Genomic DNA, 16,530 nt, shown 5'->3' with positions numbered 1-16,530 from the left:
CGCCAAGCCGCCAACATACATGAATATAAGATTCGAGAAATTAGGGCTCATACGGAGGCATGCAGACAGTCGTTTTTCCCTGGCTCTGTTTGCGAGTAGAACAGGAAGGAAATGACTAGTAGTGGCACAGAGTTCCCTCCACCACGCACCGTACGGCGGCTTGCGGAGTATCTATGTAATGTAAATGTAGATGCAGATGAATAATAATCATGTAAAATATAAGAAGAATATATAGGTGTACAAAACAGATATGCTCTGATATAGCCAGTTCTGGGAAAAGGAAATTTAAGCGAAACTGCTTCGACTACTGGGAAATGAGGAAGATCGGGTTGGAAAGAGGGATGTACATGGATAACGAGTGCGTACAAGGACAATGGTAATCCTTATTGTTACTTTGTTAAACATGTTATTACCTGTTTTCTGAAGCGGGAGATGTTATTTATTCTAGTATAGTAAGGGAATTTGTTTCAGAGTCGGGTTCGTGCTACTGGGAATGTCTTCAAGAAGGTGGTTGAACGATGGAATGGGTCAGAACGTATAGTGCTCTGATGGGAACAGTCGTTTCTGCTATGTTGTTCAAACAACAGCGGTAAGGTCAAGGAGAGCTATGAAGGACAGTGTTCATTGAAAAGACAGTTGAGAAGACCCAGGTTATTGAAATCTCTGCGCTTGTCTGCACGCAATCAGGAAATCTGCGGATATGATGCCGAAATATGATCAATGAGTCAAGTGTCACAGGTATAACGAAGATAGGCATTCATAGCCAATTCTAGCCACCGTTAGCTTTCCCGAGAAAGGCCTTGCATGCTGGGGTCTGGAAAATAAAACATATTCTGAAGTTCTCATCCAGTTGTCCTTTGTCTTGAGAATACGTTGGTCGCTTCAGAATTACTTGGAATCTTACTTATAACAATGAAAAGTGTCTGTCAATTTTATCTGTCCATCAATTATGCATATAATCCATTCGTCATTAGATATCCTTCTTACATCCCCTATCTGTACTTGGATTTTAAATTGCTTAACCATGTCACATCCCTTTCTTTATAAGGCAGAACGAAATAGTCGTTGGGCCTTCTAAACGTCGGTATGTGTGTGTGTGTGTGTGTGTGTGTGTGTGTGTGTGTGTGTGTGTGTGTGTGTGTGTGTGTGTCAGAAAAGCCTCTAATTTACCTGCTTACCTAAGCTGGTTGATGTGAATCTTAAGAGTACAGAGTAATTTTTCACCTCATACAGATTTTAGCGAAATCGCTTTGTTCTCACTGAAAAATGTGACTATAACAGTTTGCAGAAGATGATATTACTTTCTACGAGCATCTCGAATTTAAGTTGAAAGTATAAAGTGATACAAATGGAAGCACCAAATCTGATCTTCACTCTTCATGCGTGGAACGGAAAATCGCACGGCGTCGCAACTACTGTCTCCAATACATAAGTATGCAGTTTTCGTTATGCGAAAAATAAACACTGCTACAGAAATTAGCATAGATACCAGTAATGTTACATGTGTGAATGAGGCGATATAAGATGTGTGTGTGTGTGTGTGAATTTTTCACCTCAGTCTATTTTATGTGCTTATATTAGGGAGATAACACCCCATACTGCGGCTTTGATGACTGATTATTCTGATTCACACAACATTTTATTTTCAATAGTGATGACAGACATAAATATATTACCCACGGGTAAACGAAAGAAATTTTGATCAAACATGCTACTAGAACCTTACACTTGTTTCTGGTATTTTCGAGAGCTAATTACATAATCATTGACAGAAACATGAAATTTGCTGATGAACAGCCCAAAAGTGTTTGGATATTCCAGTGTACACATTTCCCAACCAGCCCGTGAGCGTCAGCTCCACAGCAAATATTGGAATTGTTAATTGTGTCAACACCATCGTTTGCGTACTACACGAAACAGGAAATTCTATGATAACTTGACCGTCGAAACCTTACAGAGGATTATTGTTTATAACATTTCCAACGTTAACAGTGTCGGTGACAGCGCTCCTTTGCAGTGAGATGTGCAAGGGTGTCCCATTTACCGTGAAAACCGCAGATAACTTCTGGTTCAGAAGAACAATAAAAAATCATATCAAATAAATAACTACAAGGGCCACATTAATCATTATGATTTCTTTTATTGTATCTTTGTTCGTCACGAATATATGAACAGCAGTATGTCACTTTTAAACTACACCCTATATTTTTTATTCGGCAATTTATTCCTCTCCTCAAAAGCTACTCAAAACGTCTTCCGTATTCGCGTAAGCACAACATTCAAATTAATAAGAAACAAAAAAATAGAATATTTAGTATCATTGCGTACTACCGTAATACTTTGTAGGCAAAAAAGGGGTAGAGAAGTCACAGGTGCTCAAAGTAGTGACCATGAACACGGACACATTGAAGGAATGTTGCCTGCTGAAATGAATTACGTTCCTTTATGTTGTCTGGAATAGGTGGAATGTTTCGATAGAGAAAGTTTTTCATGCATTCCCACAGAAAAAGTCCAGAGGAGTAAAGTCTGGAGACCGAGCAGACCAATCCTCCGCTCCCCCACGACCAATCAATCTGGCTGGATACCTTTGGCTACGAACACGATACAACTGCAAGGCATTACGTGTTGGATATCCATCGCACTGGTACCACGTAAGCATCTCGAATCTTAGCGTCACTTCTTCCAGAAGACGAGAAAGAGATCACGTAAGAAAGATGGCGTCTACCTGTCGGTTAGGTTACTGTTGATGAAATAAAGGCCAATAACTGAAGTAACAAGCACCCGTCATCAGACATTATCTCTCCATTGATGCAGATATTCTACCCATCTAAGCCAATGTGGAGTTTCGCTGGAATAGTAATGCATATTCCTTGTACTTATCTGTCGTTTGCTTGAGAAGGAACATACAACGGTAAAATAATAATAATAATAAAAAAAATCGGAAAAGAAGTTTTCGCTGGCGAGAATTTGCTGCTGTAGCCACAGACAGAACTGTAGTATACGATTCTCGAACGCATGCGCATGCAATTCTTGGCGAAAGCGCACATAACAAGACGGAACAGATGACGTCTTTAAATGCAATGTACACTGGTTTAAAATTTGACAGTCTTCTGCTAAAGCCGTCGTATGGAATCATTCCAACAGAAATGAGAACAGTAATTTTGGCGGCTCCATATATTAAATTCTAGGACTATTGTGTTGCCTTGAGTTGAAACTTCGTGTTTCCTGTAGCGTCACAACAACACGAGAAAACATCCGTCCAGAAGGTGCGTCTTTGTAAGGATATAACTCTTGTTCAAATGTGTGTGAAATGTTATGGGACTTAACTGCTAAGGTCATCTGTCCCTAAGCTTACACACTATTTAACCTAAATTATCCTAAGGACAAACACACACACCCTTGCCCGAGGCAGGACTCGAACCTCCTCCGGGATCAGACGCACAGTCCATGACTGCAGCGCCTTAGACTGTTCGGCTAATCACTCGCGGCGATATAACTCTGCCTGACTAGCATTACGACTACATTCAGTCACAGTAAAAGTGATACTATCCCAGTATCCCGTGACAAGAAAGTGCAACTTTTTTACTTCTTAGTGTTTTAACGTGCTGTTATTAACGGATTAATCGAGAAAACGACTTTTCGTAAAGTCTCTATTCTGGGACGCGTGATGCACACGCACTTTAAAACATGTCGGGAAACTTGTACTAGCTAAAACTATTGTATGAATGATTCACAATATAAAGCGTGAAAATCTAAAACATGAAATGGAACGACTGGAAATCGATATCCTAGGCATATCGGAGATGAGATGGCCACAACGAGGTGATTTCTGGTCTGAAGAATACAGAGTCATTCACACCGGAACTGACCAAGGTAGACTAGGAATGGGAGAAGGTGGAATAATTTTGAGGAAAAATTATGGCTCAGGTGTCAAGCTGTCGAATAATACTAGTCATACTTGCATACTTGAAACCAAACCAATGGACACTGTGACATTACAAATATACAAATCAACATCCCAAGTAGAAGATGCAGTCGTTAACGAAATATACAAATAAATAAGTAATGCGATGAGAAATGTTATGGGAAATGGAAATCTGATTACCATGGGGGCTGGAATGCGGTTGTGGGTGAAGAATCGGAGGAAGGAGCTGATGACAAATATGGACTTGGAAGAAGAAATGAAAGAGGAGATCGACTAATCGAGTTCTGCTCGAGGCACCAATTAGTTGATGCAAAGACACTTTCCCAACATCACAAACGAAGAAGATACACACGGAAGGCCCCTGGAGACCTGAGGAGACAACAGTTTGATTAAATTCTGGTGGAAGTACGTTTTAGGAACCAGGTAAGAGGTTGCAGGTGCTATCCACCTCCAGACATAGGCAGTGACCGTAACCTCTCTTAACGAAAAGTTCACTCGGATTCAAATGTTTGAAGAAGCCAGTAAAACTTACATGGGAACTAGAAAAACTGAAAACTGAGGGACTGGCAAAGCGCAATGCTCACGAAACAGCCAACCTAGCTAAAAATTTTCAACATGGTGGAGTAAATAAAGACTGCGATCAAATTAAATGCGGTATATACACTCCTGGAAATGGAAAAAAGAACACATTGACACCGGTGTGTCAGACCCACCATACTTGCTCCGGACACTGCGAGAGGGCTGTACAAGCAATGATCACACGCACGTCATAGCGGACACACCAGGAACCGCGGTGTTGGCCGTCGAATGGCGCTAGCTGCGCAGCATTTGTGCACCGCCGCCGTCAGTGTCAGCCAGTTTGCCGTGGCATACGGAGCTCCATCGCAGTCTTTAACACTGGTAGCATCCCGCGACAGCGTGGACGTGAACCGTATGTGCAGTTGACGGACTTTGAGCGAGGGCGTATAGTGGGCATGCGGGAGGCCGGGTGGACGTACCGCCGAATTTCTCAACACGTGGGGCGTGAGGTCTCCACAGTACATCGATGTTGTCGCCAGTGGTCGGCGGAAGGTGCACGTGCCCGTCGACCTGGGACCGGACCGCAGCGACGCACGGATGCACGACAAGACCGTAGGATCCTACGCAGTGCCGTAGGGGACCGCACCGCCACTTCCCAGCAAATTAGGGACACTGTTGCTCCTGGGGTATCGGCGAGGACCATTCACAACCGTCTCCATGAAGCTGGGCTACGGTCCCGCACACCGTTAGGCCGTCTTCCGCTCACGCCCCAACATCGTGCGCAGCCCGCCTCCAGTGGTGTCGCGACAGGCGTGAATGGAGGGACGAATGGAGACGTGTCGTCTTCAGCGATGAGAGTCGCTTCTGCCTTGGTGCCAATGATGGTCGAATGCGTGTTTGGCGCCGTGCAGGTGAGCGCCACAATCAGGACTGCATACGACCGAGGCACACAGGGCCAACACCCGGCATCATGGTGTGGGGAGCAATCTCCTACACTGGCCGTACACCTCTGGTGATCGTCGAGGGGACACTGAATAGTGCACGGTACATCCAAACCGTCATCGAACCCATCGTTCTACCATTCCTAGACCGGCAAGGGAACTTGCTGTTCCAACAGGACAATGCACGTCCGCATGTATCCCGTGCCACCCAACGTGCTCTAGAAGGTGTAAGTCAACTACCCTGGCCAGCAAGATCTCCGGATCTGTCCCCCATTGAGCATGTTTGGGACTGGATGAAGCGTCGTCTCACGCAGTCTGCACTTCCAGCACGAACGCTGGTCCAGCTGAGGCGCCAGGTGGAAATGGCATGGCAAGCCGTTCCACAGGACTACATCCAGCATCTCTACGATCGTCTCCATGGGAGAATAGCAGCCTGCATTGCTGCGAAAGGTGGATATACACTGTACTAGTGCCGACATTGTGCATGCTCTGTTGCCTGTGTCTATGTGCCTGTAGTTCTGTCAGTGTGATCATGTGATTTATCTGACCCCAGGAATGTGTCAATAAAGTTACCCCTTCCTGGGACAATGAATTCACGGTGTTCTTATTTCAATTTCCAGGAGTGTACAAAGCAGCAGAAAAGATAGTTGGAAAAACTAAACTCAAAAACAAGAGGAAATATATTACAGCAGATATTATTGAGCTTATAGACAACAGGAGATTATATAAAAACGCAAATGATGAACTAGGAAAAGCTGTATACAGAAAACTAAGGAATTTAGTCAATGGAGAAGCTAGGAAAGCAAAAGAAAATTTTCTCGAGGAAATGTGCAGGGAAGTGGAAGAAAACATGCAAAACTGAAGAACTGATTTACCCTACAGAACAGCAAATCGATTGTTTAACAAAAGTAAAACGACACTCTCAGGTGCAATAGAAAATAAAGAGGGGAAAATGCAGTTTGGTGCAGACATGGTGAAGAGATGGGAAGAATGCATAGAGGAGTTGTGTGCCGGAACACCTCTTTCGGAGGAAGTGATAGGAAGAGAAGAGCAAGTAGACGATGATGACAAGGGAGATGACATTCTGCAAGAAGAATTAAACAAAGCTCTAACAACAAAGCAACAGGTATTGATGAACCCCTGCAGAACTAATAAAGAATGCTGGTGACTGCATGAAAACGATGCTGCTTCAACTTATTAGGTCCATCTATTACGCAGGAGAGATACCGACAGACTTCCAAAAATGCATCGTAGTTCCAATACCGAAGAAGTCAGCAGCTACAAAATGAGAACAGTACCGAACTTTAAGCCTAATATCATATGCATCAAAAATTCTCATGAAAATATTTCAGAAGAGAAGGTGGAGGATATGCTGAGTGAAGATCAGTTTGGTTTCAGAAGAGGATTGGGAACAAGAGTAGCGATTCTGGCACTCACACTCCTTATCGAATAGCCATTACAGAAAAATAAACCAACTTATATTGCCTTTGTAGACCTAGAAAATGAATTTGATAATTATCTGGCAAGAGATGTTCAGAGAGCGGAGGAAATGTGGAACAAAGTACAAAGACATCCGTGTGATACTCAGTTTCTATAAGAATGAGGTGACAATGACTAGGAACTGTCACCAGGAACAAGAAGTAGATCTTATAAAGGATGTAAGAGAAGGATGTGCTCTTTTTCCTCTTATATTCAACGCTTGCATCCAGGAAGCTATAGACCAAGTTCGAGAAACTACTGAAGTGGTGATCAAAATTAATGGGCAGAAGATAGACATGCTACGTTATGCAGATGAAATTGCTATAGGCACGGAGACAAAAGAAGGTCTAGAGGAAGTCCTCAGAACAATGTAAGGGATTCTCTGCAATCAATATAAAAAGAGAATAAACAAGAAAAATACTAAAGCGATGGTATGCAGTACAGGAGCAGAATATGAACCTCGGAGAACGAGAATTGGAAGAGAGGAGCTGGAAGTGATAGAGAAATTTACTTGCCTGGGAAGCAAAACCATAGGGGATGGTAGAAGCCGGAAAGAAATTGCGTGCAGAATACTAAAGGACAAAATTGCATTTAATCGGAGGAGGAACTTACTCACCAGCAAGAACATCAATCTGAAAATAAGGAAGCTTTCGTTTGGAGTGGGCCCTATACGCATGTGAAACTTGGACAATTGGAAGAGAAGAGAGAAGACGGCTAGAGGCCCTGGAGATGTGGTGCTGTAGAAGGATGATGAAGAACAGCTGGAGAGAAACAAAGTAATAAATCAAGAGGTGCTTAGAAGAGAACTTGAAACCAGATCTCTGTGGAGGCACATCCAAACAAGAACAGACAAACTTGTAGGGCACAGCCTACGCCACAGTAACATCATAGGAACAATAGCAGAAGCAGCTATTGAGGGAAAGAATCGGTGGGGGCGACCAAGGATATCATACATGCAACAGATCATGAATGACGTTCGATGTAACACATAAGCGGAAATGAAGAGGAAAGCACACAGAAGAGAGGAATGGCGCTCTGATGCAAACCAACTTCAGGGTTGAACACTAGAAGAAGAAGAAATCGTCAACACAAAAACTCTGCAAGAATATGACTAGGACGAGCACCTTTAGAAAAGTTTCAGAGGTGTCAAAAACGTACACTGGTAAGCCAAAATATTATTACCACTCGCCCACAGCGAGTTACATATACCATGTAACTAACACCAAATTACGAGTGGCATCCTGTCAAATGCGTTGCTCTCCACCAGGTAAAACGACTAAGACTTTTCAAAACATGTTGGACGGAGTTTTGGAGTTTTAAATGCAGAAAGATTGGAGGCGGGTAACAAGCTGGGTTTGTTACAAAGATGGGGAAGGAAATCGGACGTGCACTTGAGAAGGAACCATCCCGGCATTTGCCTGGAGGGATTTAGGAACATGACGGAATACGTAAATCAGCTTGGCAGGAAGAGTATCTGAACCGTCAGTTAGGAAATGATGTCGCTTTCGGGTAAAATTATTTTGCTCCATACCTCATTTCATTTAAACCAGGATCCATAATACTTGAAAGATAGCTTTCATTGTATCAAGATCGCTCTACGAATGTATCTGCCACTTTTGATCACGTACAACAGTGGAAATAATCATTTTCGGAAGTGAAGCTAATCAAACAGAGGTTTAAGATCTCCACATTAGAAGAGAGGCACAACGTTCATGGCTTCAGTCAATAATGAAATTGACATTTTAAGTCCTCTACGTTATTAATACACTGGAAGTTGCTTCGTTACTACGAATTAAATATAGAAAGCTTTTAGCTTATAAGAATACTTAAAACACTTATTTTAAGGCTGACTGCTTGGAAATTATTGTATTTGAGTTAATTACAGGTGAAGTTTGCTTGTATATTCCTTCCGTTATCTTGCATTCACCTAAGAAACATGCTTGCTTATAGTTAAAATAAGCCGTTTTTAAAATTGGAAGACAGGTATTTGGATAGACATGATTCTCTAAATTTTGTTCTTACTTTGAAAACCAGTTGTTGATAGCGATATTAATGAATCTTATTGAATAAATTGATGACCCACTGAGACAGCCGAGCGTGTTAGTATGCCGCTTCCGGAATTCGGGAAGGCGAGCCTGCCACATATTGAACATGCCTCACGGATTAACGACGACGACTGATGAGCTGGCCAGTCTGTATGTGTTTTAGGCGCTTTCCCACATCCAACTAGGTGAATACCGGGCAGGTATCCAAGTCAGAAACACGCTAGGCAAACATTTAGGAATCGTTCTCCCACTTCAATATGAGATTTGCACTAGACGCAGACAGACAGGGTACACAGCTTCCGTCCCGGGGCCAGTGGAGGCACCAGTAAAGGACTGCGAAAACCCACTCAACAAAACGGATCCCACAGAGTAAGGGGAAAAGGCGAGAAGGAACAAGTCTGAATAACTTGACGATGTCAAATTGTCTTCATTTTCCAATAGCACTTCATTAAATCATAAACAGTGAAGTTTTATACAATTAAACTGTAAACCTTAAATGCTACGCAATAGGCTTTAACTCTACCCTAAAGTTGCTCCAAAATGAGGTTTTTACAGAACAGTTATCACAAAATTTCCATTTAGTAGAGCTCGTACCACAGGTTGTAATATTTCTGCCTTTACAACCATCATAATCAGCAACAAGAAGCTTTTCTTAGAGCAGTTGAGAAGGCAGTAGTGGGAAGATGACGTAATATGATGTGAGGTACCGGTGACAGGTGGCTTGTCGGGTACGTGTATCGTGAGACAGACCGCCGAATTTGTGATCGTTCTCTGCAATTGGCTACTGTATTCGGAATAGCGCGCCAAAATGATAAACTACCATTATTAATATTAGAAAAACTAAACAGTGAATTTACTTGCTTTTCATACAAAAGCATGTCTCAGTAGCAGGCTATCGTTCCATTATTCCAATTATGTTAATTACTAGGAGAATAATAAACAACGGGTAAACGAAAAGGCAGAAGAAACACTTCGGAGAGCTTCGGCAAGCGCCTAACTTGGACGGTGAGCGAGGTGGTTCGGCTGTCAGATCAGATCACGACGGGCAGTCTCGGTGGACAGACACGTTGTCTCCCGCAGTCGATACCAGTTAAGACTTACTTAGCAGTCTCCGGTTTGTAAACGTAAGAGCTCGATCGGCAGTCTCGGAAGACAGACATGTCTGCAGGAGTCGATATTGGTTAAGAACGTAATTGGCAATCTCTGGTTTTTGGACATGAAATTGAGAACAAGTTTGATAGTAACCATGCAAACATGCATTTCATTATTTTGTTTACTCTCTGTGAAATTGTGAAGATGCAAATTTTGATTGATTCATAAAGTGGACCGTAATTGTGCAGTTTCTCGTGTTCTGTTAACAAAAAGCGAGTGCCATCCCGTTTAAACAAACCAATTCAAAATTTAGTTATTTATACAATACCAGTTCTTCGCTAACAGTTTACTGACTGCCTCAACACAACTGAATCATGACCTACGTCCTGTTTTCTGCGCACAGGACAACGAGTACAGAAGACTGCAGGTTGGTGAACATAATCCAGAACTTACGCATTCCCCTCAGGGCGGTGGAAACAATTAGGTACCTCGCGTGTACAAATGAGATCAGTGACACGTCATACGTGGTAACACAGAGAAGGTATGCGGAAGGAAATTTTCGAGGTAAGGGATTTATCATATACACATAAATCCCTCTCGTTATCTCTCTCTTTCAATTGCCGTGACGTTCCGGCTAGGGATCTCCCGATCCTAAATACGGCCCTGAGCATAACTGATATAGGACCACTAATATAACCATGAAGTACACACATTTCATGAAATTGTGAGTGGCTGTTGCTCTGTGATTGACATTCATACTCTGTCTTCTGTCATGTACACTACATGCCACTAAAATTGCAACACCACGAAGATGACGTGCTACAGGGTGAAATTTATCCGCCAGGAACAAGATGCTGTCATATGCAAATAACTAGGCTTTCAGAGCATTCACACAAGGTTGGCGCTGGTGGCGACACCCACAACGTGTTGACATAAGGAACGTTTCCAACCGATTTCTCACACACAAACAGCTGTTGACCGGCGTTGCCTGGTGAAACGTTGTTGTGATGCCTCGTGTAACGAGGAGAAATGCATAACATCACGTTTCCGACTTTGATAAAGGTCGGATTATAGCCTATCGCGATTGCGGTTTATCGTATCGCGACATTGCTGCCCGCGTTGGTCGAGATCCAATGACTGTTAACAGAATGTGGAATCAGTGGGTTCATGAGGGTAATACGGAATGCCGTGCTGGATCCCAACGGCCTCGTATCTCTAGCAGTCGAGATGAATGGCATCTTATCCGCATGGCTGTAACGGATCAACGGATCGTGCAGCCACGTCTCGATTCCTGAGTCAACAGATGGGGATGTTTGCAAGACAACAACCATCTGCACGAATAGTTCGATGACGTTTGCAACAGCAAGGTCTATGAGCTCGTAGACCATGGCTGCGGTTACCCTTGACGCTGCATCACAGGCAGGAGTGCCTGCGATGGTGTCCTCAACGACGAACCTGGGTACACGAATGGCAAAACGTCATTTTTTCGGATGAATCCAGGTTCTGTTTACAGCATCATGTTGGTCGCATCCGTATTTGGCGACATGGCGGTGAACGTACATTGGAAGCGTGTATTCTTCATCGTCATACTGGGGTATCACCGACCGTGACGGTATGGGGTGCCATTGGTTACACATCTCGGTCACCTCTTGTTGGCATTGACGGCACTTTGAACAGTGGAAGTTACGTTTCAGATGTGTTACGACCCGTTGCTCTACCCTACATTCGATCCCTGCTAAACCCTAAATTTCAGCAGGATAATGCACGACCGCATGTTGCAGGTCCTGTACGGCCCTTTCTGGATACAGAAAATGTTCGACTGCTGCCCTGGCCAGCACATTCTCCAGATCTCTCACCAATTGAAAACGTCTGGCCAATGGTGGCCGAGCAACTGGCTCGTGACAATACGCCAGTCACTACTCTTGATGGTCTGTGGTATCGTGTTGAAGCTGCATGGACAGCTGTACCTGTACACGCCATCCAAGCTCTGTTTGACTCAAAGCCCAGGCATATCAAGGCCGTTATTACGGCCCAAGGTGGCTGTTCTGGGTACTGATTTCTCAGGATCTATGCAACCAAATTGCGTGTAAATGTAATCACATGTCACTTCTAGTATAATATATTTGTCCAATGAATACCCGTTTATCATCTGCATTTCTTCTTGGTGTGGCAATTTTAATAGCCAGTAGTGTATATTACAGGGGAACCATGAAGCTCCTGTGTCTGGCATTCCACAGTATTTTCGAAATGGCAGGTGTTCGTGCACCCTCGGGACGAGGTGCCGCACCTGACGACGACGGTGGCGCGCGCCGTGGTGCCGGCCCGCGGCGTGCGCCACCTGCACGTGGTGCGGGTGCGCGAAGCGCGCTTCGAGCCGGCCGTGGGCAGGATGGTCGCGGCGCGGCGCGGCTGCCGCCTGCCCGGTGAAGTCGCCGACCGGCCGCCGCCGCTTTACCCCGTCTACTCGCGGGGCGCCTGCGTCGCCAGCTGCCGCGCGCACCGCCTCTACCAGCTCTGCAACTGCACGCCGCCGCTCACGCCCCGGCTCCCAGGTGGGCCGCTCCACATAAGAACGCTCCAACACGCTCGTATACAGTACCTTGTCACCTACACTGACAAGGAGACGGCACGAGCGTGGGGTCGGAGATTTGTCGGAAATTTTGTGTGGTGGAAGACGACCCCTAACACCTCACGTGGTTAAAATGTTAGCACGCACTACCCGGAAAATCCCGGAAAAATTCGATCCAAAGTTTCTTAGGTGCTTTATGAGTATAAAATGTTACTCCATTGCCGAGCCGCCGTCTGGCATAGATGTTTAGGCTCGGACTCTTACGCCGGAGGTCTCCTGATCTATTCCTCCTCTGCCACTTTTTTTTGTTCTGTTTCATTTTCTTTTGTTATTCCACCAATTATTCAGAAAGTTTCCCAAACGTACATTATCCTTATCAAATTAGTTACATTATTGAATAAAAATTAATTTCTTTTTGTCCAACAACAACACAATTCATGACGGTGGGTTTTCCATTTTTCATTGTAAAATATATAAGGAGAATCATTGGGTTTTTAATCAGAATAACAAATTAGATAGGGAAACATTCAATTTTTTATACATATAATAATTATAAACAAGAACCACAGTGTTAATTATCGTAAAAACAAACAAAGCAATAATTTTTGCGAAATCCTGCGCTTCATATAAAAGCAGATTTTTTACAATCACAGGGCGTTTGCAATAAATCTATACAAAAATATGCTCCATTAACATTTACGAAAATGTTATGAAATTTTTGATAATTTTGAGGCAAACCAGGCATATTGAATCATGTCTCGGAATATTGGTGACGATAACTGATGGTGAATCATAGAATAAATGTTTATACAGTCTTCCCGGGAATTAATTTCACGATTCTCCTGTAACAATGCGCTGAAATTTTGCAAGCAACAGAAGAAGAAAAAAAGTGCCAGGGGAGTAATCGAACCTTACACCTCTGCCGTAAGGGTTCGACTGCTAACCTTCTAGGCCAGACGGCGGCTCGGCAATGGACTAACATTTTGTACTCATAAGGCACCTAAGAAACTTTGGATCGATTTTTCTCGGAATTTTTCGAGTAGTGCGTCCTAATATTTTAACCACATAATGTGTTAGGGGCCGGCCGCCGTGGTCTAGCGGTTCTAGTCGCTCAGTCCGGCACCACGAGACTGCTACGGTCGCAGGTTCGAATCCTGCCTCGGGCATGGATGTGTGTGACGTCCTTAGGTTATTTAGGTTTAAGTAGTTCTAAGTTCTAGGGGACTGATGACCACAGATGTTAAGTCCCATAGTGCTCAGAGCCATTTGAACCATTTGAACTACTTGTCATTTCCTTTCCTGTTCCATTGACAGACAAGGAAAAACTGTCTGTATGCTGCTCGAACAGTCCACGGGTATACTGCCGGTTCATAGTGTCCAACGGGCGCGTGGACTGTTCGAGCAACAAATACGCCGGGAGAAACTGAAGAATCATGTCTGTATGTTGTCTGTACGAGCCGCAATTACTCGTATCTTATCTTCGAGCTCCTTACTGGCAATGCATGTTGGTGCCAGTAGAATCACTCGGCAATCAGCTTCAACTGCAGGCTCACTAAATTTTCTCAATAGTGTTTCTCGAAAAGAACGTCACCTGCTGCGAATTTCTTCCAAATCTCCAGTGACGAAGAGTCCTCCCAATTTTTCTTTTTCTCCTCTTCATCTCAAATGGCTCTGAGCACTAGGGGACTTAACATCTGAGGTCATAAGTCCCCTAGAACTTAGAGCTACTTAAACCTAACCTAAGGACATCGCACACATCCATCCCCGAGGCACGATTCGAACCTGCCACCGTAGCGGTCGCGCGGTTCAGGACTGAAGAGCCTAGAACCGCTCGGCCACAACGGCCGGCCATCTTCATTTTTTATGTCTAAAAAAAAGGTACTTTCGCAGTTCTCTCTAACACACAGTTTGCAAAACACATGAAAATACATCTCAACCAACAACATCTTTTTCCAGGAAACGTACTCTATTAAGCTAACACCATTACCAAGCAACGAACTTGTGAGAAACTGGGAATAATAAAACACATAATGTCATTTGCATTTCGTAATATCATTTCTTTCTCCGTTTTATTCACATACATAAGTAATTAGTCAATGACATAATTTAACCTCTCTGATTAGTACACACTTCCCAAGATTTAAAAATATTATTATCTGTACTAATATTGGTACGTTTAATCTTTTATCTTGTTCCTCCAATGCACGGAGATTGAGATTCATACATGGAATACTACAGAAGCCGATCACTGGTACAGAATGTTGCCTGTATGTAGAGTGGACCAGAACTCTACCGACAAATAGTCAGACGTGATAGTATGGACCAAAACAAGAAAAAAACCTAATAAACAGAGGCTCTAAGATGCGAACCTTAAGAGCTATGAGCACTTGTTCATCTTGATGCTGCGAAACACATGTCTTCTGATCCAAGCTCTTTGCTTTCAATATTTTGGGTGGAGGTAGTATGGACGAAAATAAGAAAAGATGCCTAGTAAACAAGGGCGCTACAGTGCATACCTTAGAAAATGTTCAAATGTGTGTGAAATCTTATGGGACTTAACTGCTAAGGTCATCAGTCCCTAAGTTCACACACTACTTAACCTAAATTATCCTAAGGACAAACACACACACCCATGCCCGAGGGAGGACTCGAACCTCGGCCGGGACCAGCCGCACAGCCCTTGACTGCAGCGCCTTAAACCGCTCGGCTAATCCCACTATAATGAAATAAGTCTCGCCTAGTGTACTGAACAAGTCCTCTTAGCTCTTAAGATATGCACTTTAGAGTTCTGGTTTACCTTCATATATGCAGGGTGTAACTGTTACAAGTACTAATGTGTGTGAATTACTAACGGTCCTAACTGCTGAGGTCATCGGTCCCTAGTCTTACACACTACAACTAACCTGTTGTTGTTGTTGATGTTGTTGTGGTCTTCAGTCCTGAAACTGGTTTGATGCAGCTCTCCATGCTATTCTATCCTGTGCAAGCTTCTTCATCTCCCAGTACCTACTGCAACCTACATCCTTCTGAATCTGCTTAGTGTATTCATCTCTTGGTCTCCCTCTACGATTTTTACCCTCGACGCTGCCTTCCAATACTAAATTGGTGATCCCTTGATGCCTCAGAACATGTCCTACCAACCGATCCCCTCTTCTGGTCACGTTGTGCCACAAATTCCTCTTCTCCCCAATCCGATTCAATACTTCCTCATTAGTTATGTAATCTACCCATCTAATCTTCAGCATTCTTCTGTAGCACCACATTTCGAAAGCTTCTATTCTCTTCTTGTCCAAACTATTTATCGTCCATGATTCACTTCCATACATGGCTACATTCCATACAAATACTTTTAGAAATGACTTCCTGACACTTAAATCTATACTCGATGTTCTTCAGAAACGCTTTCCTGGCCATTGCCAGTTTATATCCTCTCTACTTCGACCATCATCAGTTATTTTGATCCCCAAATAGCAAAACTCCTTTACTACTTTAAGTGTCTCACTTCCTAATCTAATTCCCTCAGCATCACCCGACTTAATTCGACTACATTTCATTATCCTCGTTTTGCTTTTGTTCATGGTCATCTTATATCCTCCTTTCAAGACACTATCCATTCCGTTCAACTGCTCTTCCATGTCCTTTGCTGTCTCTGACAGAATTACGATGTCATCGGCGAACCTCAAAGTTTTTATTTCTTCTCCATGGACTTTAATACCTACTCCGAATTTTTCTTTTGTTTCCTTCACTGCTTGCTCAATATACAGATTGAATAACATCGGGGATAGACTACAGCCCTGTCTCACTCCCTTCCCAACCACTGCTTCCCTTTCATGTCCCTCGACTCTTATAACTGCCATCTGGTTTCTGTACAAATTGTAAATAGCCTTTCGCTCCCTGTATTTTACCCCTGCCACCTTCAGAATTTGAAAGAAAGTATTCCAGTCGACATTGTCAAAAGGT

The 16,530-nt window shown here is 43.5% G+C and overlaps 1 protein-coding gene across 1 annotated transcript in view; it reads left to right on the top strand.

The window, feature by feature from the left end:
- The window catches only part of LOC126274544 (uncharacterized), a 173,854-nt gene that overhangs the window by 57,894 nt on the left and 99,430 nt on the right, over positions 1–16,530 (top strand). Inside the window, exon 6 of the mRNA XM_049977126.1 lies at positions 12,256–12,553. Within this exon, the coding sequence (XP_049833083.1) occupies positions 12,256–12,553 (298 nt within the window). The remainder of the gene's footprint in view (positions 1–12,255; positions 12,554–16,530) is intronic.

This window comes from Schistocerca gregaria, chromosome 1 (genome assembly GCF_023897955.1).
Source record: "Schistocerca gregaria isolate iqSchGreg1 chromosome 1, iqSchGreg1.2, whole genome shotgun sequence".
In the NCBI taxonomy this organism is placed as follows: Eukaryota; Metazoa; Arthropoda; class Insecta; order Orthoptera; family Acrididae; genus Schistocerca; species Schistocerca gregaria.
The sequence above is the reverse complement of the archived record's forward strand: the minus strand, read 5'-3'. Positions and strand labels throughout refer to the sequence as shown.